A 14186-nucleotide genomic window follows, 5' to 3' on the forward strand; every position below is an offset into this window, starting at 1 on the left:
AATATGGTTTCTTTTGAGAATTCGCCAAATGTGCCCAAGGTCTATAGGGAGAGTTTCTGCCCATTGCACGAGCTATATCTGAGCTATTTTGAATCAAAACCTTGTTGGATTCATGGTCACAAGGTCTGTAATTCTACATAAGAAAAAAGCACTTATATGCAAAATGCATAGCCATACGCTCAATTACACAAAAATATACCATAAAGCTAATGCTTCCTAAAACGCAACAATTAAAGTAAATAATAAATACACTGACTACCAATAAGTATTTGTACACATATGCAAATGACGATGTCTGCGGTCCTAAGGTACGTCAGGGACTTCGCCTGTATATATCGTGTAGGAAACAGCATCGGCTTTAGCTGCATGCAAGATGCCTCGCATTTCGGAGCTCTGTGATTTCGAGAAAGGTACAATTATCGGGTATCACAAATGTGGCCGATCCTTAAGAGACATATCTAGCGATCTGAAGTACCCAAAATCGACAGTGGCCTATGTGATTAAGAAGTGGAAGGTGAGCGGTGATTGTCGGAATGTGCCCCGAGTCGGCAGACCAAAGAAACTGGGAGATAGAGACCGACGAGTGCTGTCCAGAGAAATTCGGAAGAACCGCACCCAACCGATGGCCCTCATCCGCGAGGAGTTTCAACAGACATCCGGGAGTATTGTTTCAATGAATACCATCCGTAAGGAAGCACATCCGCTTGGGTTTCATGGTCGTGCTGCTGCCCATAAGCCTTTGATAACAAAGTTCAACCGCGCTGCTAGGTTAATGTGGTGCAAAGCACATCGAAATTGGACCGTAGATCAGTGGAAACGGGTTCTTTGGAGTTATGAATCAAGGTTCACCCTTTACCGTTCGGATGGCAGGGTCTGGGTCTGGCGTCTACCTGGACAACGTCTCCTGAAAGAATGCATTGCGCCAACAGTCAAGTTCGGCGAAGGTGGAATTATGGTCTGGGGATGTTTCTCCTGGTATGGGCTGGGACCCTTGGTCCCCATTCATGGTAAGCTCAACTCCGATGCCTACTGCACTATTTTGGATGACAATGTGCTTCCTACGTTGTGGCAGTTTTACGGGTTGGACCCCTGTTACTGTCAGGACGACATTGCCAGTTGTAATGTTTCGACGTTAAGCAAGCCTTGGTATGGTGCCAATGAAGTTCATCGAATGAACTGGCCTGCCAGACCTGAACCCTATCGAGAACCTCTGGGACGAGTTGCATCGCCGAATTCAGGGGTGTACTACCAGTTCAAAATCGGTGAGGAACTTCTATTTCTTCTCCAAGCCGAGTGGAAGAAAATACCACTAGCTGTCATACAAAGACTTGTGGAAAGTATGCCGCGGAGGGTCCACGCTGTAATTACCTCTCGTGGAGGCTCTACCAACTATTGATTTTGAATAAAGTTAGTTTTTCTTTTCTATCACAGGTGTCCAAATACTTATTGGTAGTCAGTGTACAATGATACGAAATATTGTAACATTGCACCCAAGCAATAATACAGTCAAATGCATTCAAACCTCACAAATATTTATAACAATAGTTTTGAGCAAATATTTTTAATAGGATGAAACTTATAATAATAAATATTATACATATAATTAACAAATATTAGATATAATTAATAAATATTAGAAATAGGCATAGTGTAATATAATTATCTTCTTATCTTTGAACAGGACCTACATACAGTTAATCTACAAGATTTTCAACATGGTCGTGCGAATATTTCAGGGTTCAGACTTGTTCAACCTTCAAGGACAGCAGGAGTATTCATATCTCGTGAATGGTTCCTAAGCGATATTTACTACGGCCGCCTTAATAAAAAGTTGCCTCCCGTGAAGGTAGGCCAAATGTAAGCTCTCTTTTATTCAATGTTTTACACATTCAGTTACTTGTGTGCTATAACTCGAATGATAAATACTCGTCTATAAATAGCTAACTTAAAAAGTATATGTTTAAAACTCATATTTAGTGCAATATGCACGCAATTCAGAATGGAAATAAGAATTAAATATATGCATATTAAATCTGCAAAAGTGCTGAGATATCTTTGCAGGGAATTCATAAGGATTGTGGCATATTGTAAAGCAAAGGTTTGAGGAGGAATTATGTATACAGTATATCCATAAGCTTCTAAGATAACATCAGTAGTATTGAAAATAATTAGCTGGCAATTGCTGATTTTAAGAGTAAGAATTAAAAAGATTTCTAGAATTTTCTTACTTTCAGTTTAACATTTAGAAATTTACCATTATATTAACATTTTCTTTTTTGATTTCATATCATTAATTGAAATGCTATCAGAATTATATTTTTCGATATTTAAATTAAGCAGTAAAATCTAATAATTTTCAAGCATTAGCTCTGAGAGTGCAATAAAATTGTTCTTACGGTTTCCAAATATAATGGGAAATTTTTTGATTAAATGAGTGAGAATGAGATTATTTGAAAAAATGATGAAATTTAACAGTTATGAAACAATACTGAAAATGATAATATTAGGTGTGTGAGTAATTTTAAACATTCGAGATAATATGAAAAAGAGTATTCATATTTGTGAGTTATCAAATTTAATAATAATAATATTGAATATGTGTAGTGCAGTAAAAAAGTAAGTAAATGAAGATATTGTTGCGAAATACCCAGCTGTCGTAAGATAGCTTCATCGCAATGCGGGGTTAAGGTTTCCAGAAAATGGCAAGGAAAAGCATTGCTGCCAGATATGGCGCCAAATCGCCCATTTGGCGAAAAAATTGGTGATATGCCATAGAAAAGGTGAGAACATTTTAGAACACATTCTTAGCCTTTTTACTCGGGAATGTTCTCGAAGGTAGGTTAACGCTATATATATATATCCCGCCTGTGCGCGGAGAAAGTAGTGTCTTGAGAGTAGCAGTAGTGTCTTGAGTTCAGAGATTAGCGTGAGAGAAATCGACAGAATGAGCTGCACTTTAGTGCTTTGCCGTGAAGCTATAGCCTGAAGGCTATAGCGTTATAGCCTGAAGCTTATCAGTGTGCTTATCGTAATTTTTCGATGACTATGAACGTGTCTTTGGAACAGTCCTGCGTAATACTGATGAGTAAATTGTGTATTGATTTTCATCAAGTGTTACCATCAAGTAATTCAATTCCACGAACCCGGAGAAAGTAACAATATTAATGCTATCCTTGAAATCATAATTGAATGATATAAGCTAATTATATAATGGATATCGACATAGAAAAGAAACACGCCAATGTGCATCATAAAATTAGACAAAGGAACAGTCTTGTAATATACATAATGGCTAGCTGTATGTAAAGAGTAGAAATATAATGCAGGGAGATAGTTTCAAAGTTATAGAGCAGTAATTTTATCTCAGAATTAACTGTATATTTTTATCCTTATGAACAACAAAAAAGCTAGATTACTGCTAATAGTATTGAATATGATAATAATATTTTTTACGGACTCATTAAATTGTTTAATAATTTAAAATTTATCTCATTTTTACTATGAAATCATTTACGCAAAGAGATCTGCAAGACTTTTTTTGTTTTTTAACCCCTGACGAAGAGGGATCTACTTTGCCCTCAAAATCGATTGAAATCTTGACATAAATAATTTGCGCCAAACTCAAGGTTACTAATTTTATGTTTAACTTGGCGTGTTTCTCTTGTATTTTCAACTTATTAGATCTTAAACTTAAGTAACAGTCAAGAAAGACTAACATTTATATAATTGGTGGTTATGATTAACTTCTGATTACATACCTATCTATCTATCCATATAAAAGATAAAATGTATGGAATTTTTTTTTTTTTTTTTTACAAAATCCTTTTTCAATTTGGTCACTTTTTTATGCTTGTAATAAATCTGTCTAAACAGCGTTGATTCGAAATTAATTCTTATCATGTAGTTCTTAGGTAAGACTAATTACGTAGATAACTCATAAACTTCAGCAAAAAATAATATTTAACTTTGCTAACTGAAATCAAGATTGCAAATGGCAATAACGTCACACAAAAACTGATTTATTCTGAAACGAACATTCGAAGTACAATCTTTTAATTTCCTCACAGATTATCTATGCTCGCTTACTGTCCGCAGCTCCTCTTTTTGTCTTAAAATATATTATAAAAATGTAAGAAATACCAAATAACTATTCCAAAAAGGCACGATTTTGGCTCCGATTAAACTATGCTTACAACAAGAGTCCTGTGTGCTGCCAAAGAAATATTAAGCCGCACACTACTGTAGCTACTTCTTGATGAATTGCTTTCCATAGTAAACAACTGCACTGTAATAAAAATATTTTATTGAAGATGTGTACATATTCAATAAAGTTTGGCATGGTAGGCCAATTAAGATAAAATTTCTAATGATCAAAATCAAAGTTTTATTTATGATTTCTGCAACTGTCAATCTTCGATGTGTTAAATCTTAAGGTCAATAAGCACTCAGCTTTGTTTCAAGTTATTGCAGTATCACGTAATCACGTAATAATAATCTAAAGCCATGTAACAATTTAAGAATAATCCAAAAATGCATAATTGGGAGTTGCTGCTTGACTGTCGTTATTATTAAAATACTTTTCCTGTTGCTCTTTTTTAACATTAGCCTCGTTCCGCAACTAATGGGAAGATCGTGCAGCATTTGCTGCCGTTATTAAACATTTGTAAATATCCTAACAGCATTTCTTTCGAGAGATTTTGAGCATACTTCGAGCATGATTGAAATTTATAATGATTGACGACCTATGGAATAACTGATTCAATTCCTTATGCATGTAAAAAGTATCGAGTCCATTTTATGAATATGGTTTTACTTGATTGAATAACAAACTTCAAAACAAAATTTTATTTCTTTGCTTAATATGAATATCATTCGAATAGAGAGCGTCCGTCAGAAATTTATATACACTTTTTATACGCTTCGTATTGGCTTGGAAGTTCATATTAATTATGTTTACAAAATGTAATATAGTGTTATCAACACACGCCGGTATTTTCATGTCTGTAATCTAGGATGTATGACGTAGGATAGTGAATCAAAATAATACTGAGGGATGTTGAAATACGTCATTATACTGGAGGTCCTTCGTTAAGAAATTAAGCGGCATGTACCCGCTTACATATTGGCCAACGTTGTATAAGCAACCACGTCGTCCACTTGCCTTGCGCTATGTGTCTGGCCATTAATGGCCTCCAATCTGTCACTTCCAGCACTCTAAGTAATTGCACAAGTACAGATGCAGGATGATTATATTAAACCTAACCTAACCAATGACATGTATGATTGTATTAACTTGTTATTAAGTTTCGTACTAACAAACAATAATGACTTTACTGTCATTAATGTATGTATGCATTTTTCTAACGGATCCTGTGAATGTATGTATATATATTTATGTATTTGTGTAAGACATGAAATATGTAAGTTAAAAAATGGTTTATAACTTTAAATGAATTTATCTGATTTTTAATTAGATTCTCCCTCGAAATTAAAGCCAGTCTGCTCGAACTTACATCCTGCATATATCCTTCAGGAAAAATTTATGGCATTATATAAGATAATGATCTCGACAGGGTGTCTCAAAAGGTCGTTGCCAAACTTAACATGCTGGTCTGCCATACCTTGACAAACAAAATTTACAAGGAACTTTTGTCCGAAAATGCCAACGGCGGCTGCAATGTTCGCAAGCATAGAAGGAAAGAAAGAATGTCTAAAAGAGGTGTTAAAATTATGATTCTTAACATGGTTAAATCACAGTAAATGTTCATAACTTCTTCATTCACCACAAAATGTTTCACATCATAGACGCACAGATTCACGGACCCATTTAAAATGGGCAGATGTGTCACAGATACGAGCCGCCGCTTCCACGATCCTGGTGAAGAGATCCATATTTGTTGTTCCTGTCGTCTGTTACACCATGTATCATCAGAGGCAGAAATCCAGGTCGGGGAATTGCGGTAACCATGCGACTGGTCCAGCTTCACCAATCCAGCGATCAGGTTATGTCCTAACGAGGCATTCCCCCACAGGGTTGTTAAAACTTGCAAGAGCTCCATCATGCTAAAACCAGCTGTTTCGACGTGTAGGTGCTGGACTGTCAACCATCAGACCCGGCAACAATCTTTCCACAAAATGTTCATAAAGAACTGAGTTAGTAAACCAACATATCTTACTCCTGCAACGTCTTCACCTAAAATAATCCCACTTCCCCCTCTCCCATAAGCCTGCGAACATTGCCCTGTAGCGGTCGCCGTTCGCATTTCGCCGGACACAAGTTCCAATGCAAATCTTGTTTGTCATGGCACGAGAGACTAGCATCAGTTTTTTTTTATATTATCAGTAACAATTTTTTAAGTTCCCTTCCTGTCGATTCTTAACTTCAACTTACTACTTCCGGCCAGAACGTAGTTTTAGAATCACGTCTGAATACATAATGCGGAAGAGCGGTATTTAACCGCGAAGTTCTTATGTCTTAGTAAGAGAGTTACCAGGTAGTCTGTCTGTACGCGTCCGCCTTTTTAGGCTACTCTCTCGTAATCTATTGTTATGCTCGGCCGTACTTTAGGCCCTTGATAGCTTATCTATTTTAGTGTAGATTAGTTTTAGTTTATTTCTTAACCTCTTAACTTCAAGCCCAAGTGTCGGCTTTTATTGTACACTCCAAGACAGAGTTCTGTTAAATCTGATTTGAATAATAAAGGGTTATTTTCCCTTCCATCTTGTTGTTTCTTGTCATACGAATTCAAGCGATTATTCGCTTATCAGTTCTTAAGATTCTTGACGTTCAACTGTAACTTAGCATTTACAAAGTGAGGATCTCTACAAGCTGATAAATAAATTCCTAACCCCTGTGTTATGCAATGTCAGATAATAGGTGCTAAACTGTTATCTAATGCCATATATGATGACATCATCAACAGCTAGTAATATTATTTGATAAAAATGTAAGCAGATGATAAAATTAAGATTCCTGTATTCACTTGCGAAATTCCAAAATAAATTTTTGGGAAAATATTGAACAACAAAGATAAGCTATTTCTCTTGTGATTACATTCGTACATCCTACGAAAACGAGAAGCAAAATTAAACAATTAATGCCATCTTTTCTGGTTGTTACTCACACTGTGAGAATAAATTTCTATTTTCTTTGCAAATGCGTATCTTCTTAACATTTAATTAAGTTTCGACGGTAAAAACACTTTCCCTAAGGCAAGGATAAAATATACAAATTTTTTAGTTGTGTCGTCAAAGAAAACAAGCTTTTCTTTTAAATTTGTGTAATGCAGAATGTTTACTAATTAATATTCCTTAAAAATGCTTTAAAGATTCCGCTTAGTTCCGCTAGTTCGATGAAAGACTTGCTTATATTTATTCATAATCTCATAGACTACGTTTTTACACATTTTCATGTTTTCTAATACAAATACGTTGCGTAAATTTACTTTCAACTTATAATTTCCTTTTCTAAATGTTTTTTATGGTTTCACAAACAAAAGTAAATACTTTATTTACTGCTATGTACCTCCTAATTATTGCGTAAAGGTAAGAATAAAGCTATAGATGCGTAACTGCATATTTCTTTCAGCAAAAATTTATGGCATTGTATAAAATAATGATTTCTATACATTAAATAATTTTTTAAGCACTAAAGATTTTAATGAGCATATTCATGATTTCGCCTTTAGGGGAAACGTTTTAAATAATCCATTAACATTTTCAAAACTTGTCATTTCCAGCTGCTTCGTAAGTAGCATTTTAATAAATAATTTTCATTACTATTTTACATAGCGGCATTTCAAATGATGGGCATTGAAATTTACATTAACTTTGAAATGCAGATTTTTCCTTTCTCTATTTTAAACCATCTACTTAATTCTATCTTTTCCGCTTTTGAGAAGAATAAATTTTTGTTGTCTGATTCCAAGTTTCTTTATGTTAATAATTCACACATGCATTATTATATTCATAATACATCAATGTAAGGGAAAGAAAATTTATGGTAAAGAGAATGTGACATCACGTTGACGTAGGTTTCCAATTAACAGTGGAGTAGATGCAGGTAACAGTAGTAAGGTAAAACTAATTACACTAGTCAAGCAACAGATAGAATTAGGGGCTAGTCCATTAATATAATTATTATTACTTACATTAAATTATTTACATGTGATTGCCTGTATTGTAACGTACGCAGAATATGTTAACGTTTCAATTATCATGCCGGTCACCGATCATAGGAAGTGTTCCGTAGAAAAAACATTAAAATTACTTTCACAATAAACTTTTGAACTGACTTTTTACTCGGTGCCGCGACAAGGAAAACAAACAAAACTCTCTCTGATAAACAAAATCTTATCTTACTAATTAAGTTTTTGAATACAAAACTTTTTTATGTTAAACAAAATTCACTTAAAGTAACAACTCATAAAATAAAATTTATCTGCTTATTGCTTAACTCTTTAAATAAAAAAAAAAAAAAATCCTCCTTGGTGTTTGGGGAAAACAAGTCAAAGATTATTTATCAAAAGATAGTGTAAATGCCCTTCCGCAACAACTTCATTAATTTGCAATCTTTGTGTAAAATAAAACTAGATTCACTGAATTTCTTAAAACACATAAATTTCGGTACGCAATAAGATTTACCCAGGTTCGAATGTAAAATTACCATATTTTACGTAAGGAGCATATGGGTGGCCTACAGTAGACCACAAGATAAATTTAAACTAAAAAATACAATAAATTAATAAACATATTTAATAATATTCCAAATATTATAATTTAAGCTAGCTGGCCAGACTACCCCTACAAAACAGAATCTTAAAATTTCCTCATCATTTCATATTTGATGGCTTATCTCTCATTAGGAGTATAAATACTACAAATCATTAATTAATAATTCAAATTTAGATGGAACATTTTATCTTCTGAGATTTTGTAATCAATTAAATTACTTGTTATAATACTGAAATTACAATTACTTCAATGAAAATTTCTTTTCAGAAATATTTCTTTTAAATCGAAATTAAATAAACATGAGCGTTAAGCAGTAAAAAAAAATAACTTCACTCTAATTTAAACAAAACACTTGTAAAAACAAAACGAGAGGAAACAAATATTTACTCACGGATTTCGCGTACAAAAGTCTGAGGGGCTCGGGAAGCTGTCCGGATCCAGTCACAAATCGTCGAAACAATAACGACCGAAACTTCATCATTGTCAGGAAAACCTATACTGAAGTCCGTTCAAGGCAGAACGGGAATTTTCTCATAGTTCCAGCACCATACGGTGTCTAATATCATTTTAACTCTGAAATCAGCCTTCCCTTTAATTTTGAAGTTCCTCTGAAGATGACCGCAGGAGAGGGACAACAGGAAACGACAGACCGCGGCAGACATAAGGAGATGACGACACCACTCTTCCCATATTGTCCAAAGAAATCTGGAACTTCGAAGCGAGCAATCGGACTCAAATCTTCCACAAGTGAAAAAACATTGATGACGAATTTGTAGAACAAAAGTTACTGGTCAACGATAACGCTAGATCTATCCCCAGATCTTCCGTCATTTTCGCCGATGTCTATCCAATAGGAGCCCGCGACGAGCTCGAATCGGTCCCCGCGCTGCCAGAACCTCGGAGATAAACAATATTAACCGCGAACTTCGGTCGCCCCCAAGGGTTTGCAGGGCTAAGCTCTTTCTTAAAAGTAGATCAGAACTGGACCAAATCCCCTCCTGCCTCTCGTGCAACGGCTGAAGATACCTCGGTTGACGCTCACAACGTAAGGCCTCTAAATTCAGTATTGGCTCAAAACTAAAATTAAAAACTAAAATTAAAAATTAGCCGATCTTAAACAAAACTTCAACTCTCTCTAGCCAACTAAAACAGAGTTGTTAAACAACGACCAAAATTCGAAGAATTCAGAACTCTCTAACAAAATGATATACCTTTTCCCGCTCAAACCAGAAAGATTGTTTTCAATTGTAATTCAGTTAAACTTGCGACATCCGTAGGTAATAAATATATCACAAAGTTTTCGTCTTCGAAAAGGTCAAAAATACTTTCTCGCCTCCGCACCCGAAACACGTGGTTAACCCCACGAAAGATAAGGGGGAAGTAAAACGCAGCTGGCCGCAGGTGACCGGTTCGTGTGAACGGAAGTCAAATCTCACGTCTTTTAGCTGCATCAACTCTTCAGCTAGACTTAAAAGAGCTTTACCGTATTTGAACGAAACGTTTAAACAATACTAAATATTATACATTAATTCTTAAATAAGAGTATTACAAATTCCGTATTCACAGCAAAACAACATAATCGCTAAGAATTCCCTATTCACAGTAAATAATACGTAAAGTTATACACAACAAAAATAATATATAACAATTTCATAACACAAGAAAAGATTGCATTCGAAATCTTTTTAATCCGTGATCGCCTGTGTAAAATATAAAATTAATAATGTAATAAACAATTTTGATATTTAAAAACTAAAATGATAACTAAGTGCTTTTTACAGATAACTATTCTTTATGCATAATTTTATATAATTTACCTTTTTTTGTTTGACTGTGGGTCTATGTGGTTATTTTGATTAATTCTTTATATTGTTACGAAATGTACGGGCGCTGTGGGCTAGCTTCCTCGCAAAGCAGTTTTGGGGGTTGCCATGGGGTGGCAAGGGAGGACAGAGTTGCCACGTAGAACTCTGCTGGTACTCGGAGAGTAGTATTGAGAGTGTGCCTCGTCGAGAGGGCGAGTGAGAGTGCCCGTAAAGAGCGAGATAGTTAGTATCGAGTTGGTGTCTCTAGCGAGACAATCCCTGCAGAGTCGATCGAGTTGACAGCCGGACAGCGAGTGCCGAGTGGGTCGTCGAGTGCACCGAAAGAGTATCGTAGTGCATCGCGTTAGTGCATCGTCGAGAGAGCGTGTTGAGCTCCGGGAACGACTGAACCGAAGAGTCGGAACTGTGCTCTGTGTGTCATCGAGTGCATCGCGAGTTGTAGCGTGGAGAGTCTCGAGTGGAGAGTCTAAGAACGACCGAGCAGAGTCGGGAGCTGTACTCTGGTGCTTTGAAGTGAAGCTGTCTTCACCGTGATAGCCTGATAAACTGAAGGCTGTGTCGCTGATCGTGCCAGCTTGTTTATAGGAGTTCATCGACGACTGTAAAAAGTGTTTTGGAGCTGCCCTGACAATACTGGCTAATAAAGTGTGTTTCGATACTTCATCAAGTGCTGTCATCGTTATTCACTCCAAATCCATACGAACCCCGTACGAACGTGAAGGAAGAAAATAACGTAACAACTGGTGTCAGAAAAAAATTGCAACAATATTAATACTTTCCCCTTTATGCCTATCATATTTTCTTTAAATCTTTGACACTTATGAATTTTAGATGACATTGGGACTGTCAGAGGAATTTATTAAATAAATTCTTTTTTTATTTTTCAGAATTTGATATAAGATTTTCCTCATATATCCTTGATTAGCGTTAAAATAATCATCTTAGAATTACATCTCCGGATAGGACGAAAGTTTAATTCCGACTGGAGGTTTTTAGAATTTTTTAATGCAGTTTCCTGACTTTTCTAGGTTTCTCAACAAGTGGCTGGACTTTTATAATTTTTTAATAGATTTTTGTAAGTTCGATTTTTTTTTTTTTCGTTTTTCCTGTTGTTACTTTTAAACCTGATAATCGGCGAGGATCGTTCGATTAAGTCCATAATAGCCATCGAGACAAAAAGATAGTGAGAGACTGTCGTTGGTTTGCCATTGGACAATTTTCAGATTACAGCACAACTTTTGTGCAGCTCTTTACCACTTTTGAGCAGCTTTGAAGAAGAACCCACCCCTAAGACTTATCAGAATGTGCCTTAATTTTCCCATGTCAATACCATTTTCTTGGCAGAGTTTCTCTCGTACTTTCAGCGCGACAACATTTTAAATGCACCCATGCCGCAGAAATATTATATGGTTACAAAATATCGACGCTCGAATTCGAACTCGGGCTCGAGGCTAAAGCTGTGGGATCTCATATTAGAGCTGAGAGTATTTGGGTTATTGCAGCCACTACAGCTATCTCTGGGGTTTCTAGTTATTAGGTGCCATTTAATTCCGAATTATCAAGATGGAGGTAAGATTTTTAGGTTCATGTGAGAGGAACTCAGTAAATTTTAATGAATTTGTTCTTGGGAATTAATATAAAAATACAGATAACACTGGAGCCAAAATTCACACTTCAGTTTTACTTTAAAAGGAAACACAATGTTAATTTTAACTAGTTGTAATATGCTAAGCTTTCATCCGCAGCTTGCCATTTAGGACAGGTTTTCTCTGAAATCAGCTACACTGGCCAGGATTTAAACATCAATAATCATTCGTTGCTAATTTCTCGCGGCTCCATCCTCCAGCTTACTCTGCCACGCCTACACGCTTTGAACTCGGATTGACGTTCTTCAGATGCCAAACAACTTCAGACAGGCTCCAACTTCAGACAAACTCACGTTTCTAGTTACCCTACCTATACCCCTACGCTCGTCTTAAAAACCCATATATTCATCTAGAGGGAATGAGCTTCGTCACTAAGTCAGGAGTTATATAAAAGATGCAAGCCAAACTGCTAGTTAAATATAAACTAAATTATCACAAAGCAATCGGCTCACCTACCCTTATGCCAAAGGAATATTTTTTTTTCTTCACTTAAGGCATGGTTAATAACAACGATGAAATTTAAAATAAGAATATTTAGCCTCTCCTTATCAGCAACCTCATGGTGTTCAGTGATGATGTGATCAGGTTTCTCAATTAGATAGAAATTTAAATAATAAAATACAAATTTATACAGTAGGATAGATTGGAAGTCCGCTGAATGTACATCAGTAAAACAATAATAAAAATGGATGTATATCATTATTACGTTATTAAAAAGACTAATTTATCGCCATTCAAAAAGTAGTACTATTTTGATTTCTGATTATTTTTTGCTTTCAATATACAGAACGCTTTAAGTAAAAAATATATTTTTATAAATGACATGCTTTTAGTTAAATGAAATGGAAAGAGGACTTTTGTAAACCTATCATAATATGTATTCTGAGTAAAAGTCACATGATTAAAAGTGAAATCGAGTCACATGATTAAAAATAAATTTGTGAAAGTCTTTTGTCATATAGCATCTCCAGAAGATCCTTTCATTCCGAATTTAACATGATGCATTATATAAACTTATCCAATAATATATTCATACAAAAACGGCAATTTTAATTGAAAAAGTATTAAACGGATTTTAAACATAGAACGCTTGCAATTAGATTCAAATTATTTATCATTTCACAGGATGATTAAAAAATAGATTATAAAATGGCATGGTAAATCAGGGATATAATAAAAATCAAAACTCACAATGGAACATAGGATCGTGAATGCTATCCGGAGCCGATAGAGGACGTTTAAAATAATAAATTTTACAATATAAAGGCAAGAAACAAAACCATTCCAGGGTCATATATTTATGTTAGTCACATACTACGAATGTACGACCACTACAAGAGATACTCAAAGTTTTTTTCAGATGCATCGAGACACGCCTTTCGCTGCATTCGGCGCACCTTCAAAAGATACCAGGTGTATCTCGACCACATCCTGCTATCACAACAATTCTTCCTACTAAATCGCCTTCCTTCTATGAAACAGGTGTTCCAGGCAAAAGTCATTTAAAAAATTACTCAGTAGAAAAATTGGAAAACTGGAGACAAATCTGGTGATCGTGGTGGCTATGCCACTGGTTCACCGCTACCAATCCGAGTCAAAGTAATATGCAGATCCGTTCTGACTTGTGTGCTGAAATGCGCGGGAGCTCCATCGTGCTAAAATCGAATGCCTCGATGAATAAGCGTATAAATATCATCCGTCATGTCTGAATATGAAGAATATAAAAATATGAAACAAAAATAAAATATAGCAAATGATTTAGAAGGCAGATTAAACTTCAACATTTGTAAAAAATAAAAAATTCAGTTTAAATATAGTGACGGAGTAGCAGAAGTTTTGAATAAAACAGAAATAAAACACAGGAAATAACTAATGTTCTTTGTTCACAAATAGCACACAGATTTTTAAAATTCGCATTTGTATGAAATTATTTCCAAATTTAATTGTATCTTCATCTTTTGAAGACTTCAGGTGGAAAATT

General features: G+C 35.2%; 1 protein-coding gene across 1 annotated transcript in view; it reads left to right on the plus strand.

Annotated features, from left to right (window-relative positions):
• LOC118197896 (glutamate receptor ionotropic, kainate 2-like) overlaps nucleotides 1-14186 on the plus strand; it is a 533731-nt gene that overhangs the window by 292558 nt on the left and 226987 nt on the right. The window contains exon 6 of the mRNA XM_085809703.1: nucleotides 1682-1846. Within this exon, the coding sequence (XP_085665829.1) occupies nucleotides 1682-1846 (165 nt within the window). The remainder of the gene's footprint in view (nucleotides 1-1681; nucleotides 1847-14186) is intronic.

Source organism: Stegodyphus dumicola, chromosome 2 (assembly GCF_044657685.1).
Source record: "Stegodyphus dumicola isolate Sdum_Otavi_A_Nest chromosome 2, ASM4465768v1".
Classification (NCBI taxonomy): domain Eukaryota; kingdom Metazoa; phylum Arthropoda; class Arachnida; order Araneae; family Eresidae; genus Stegodyphus; species Stegodyphus dumicola.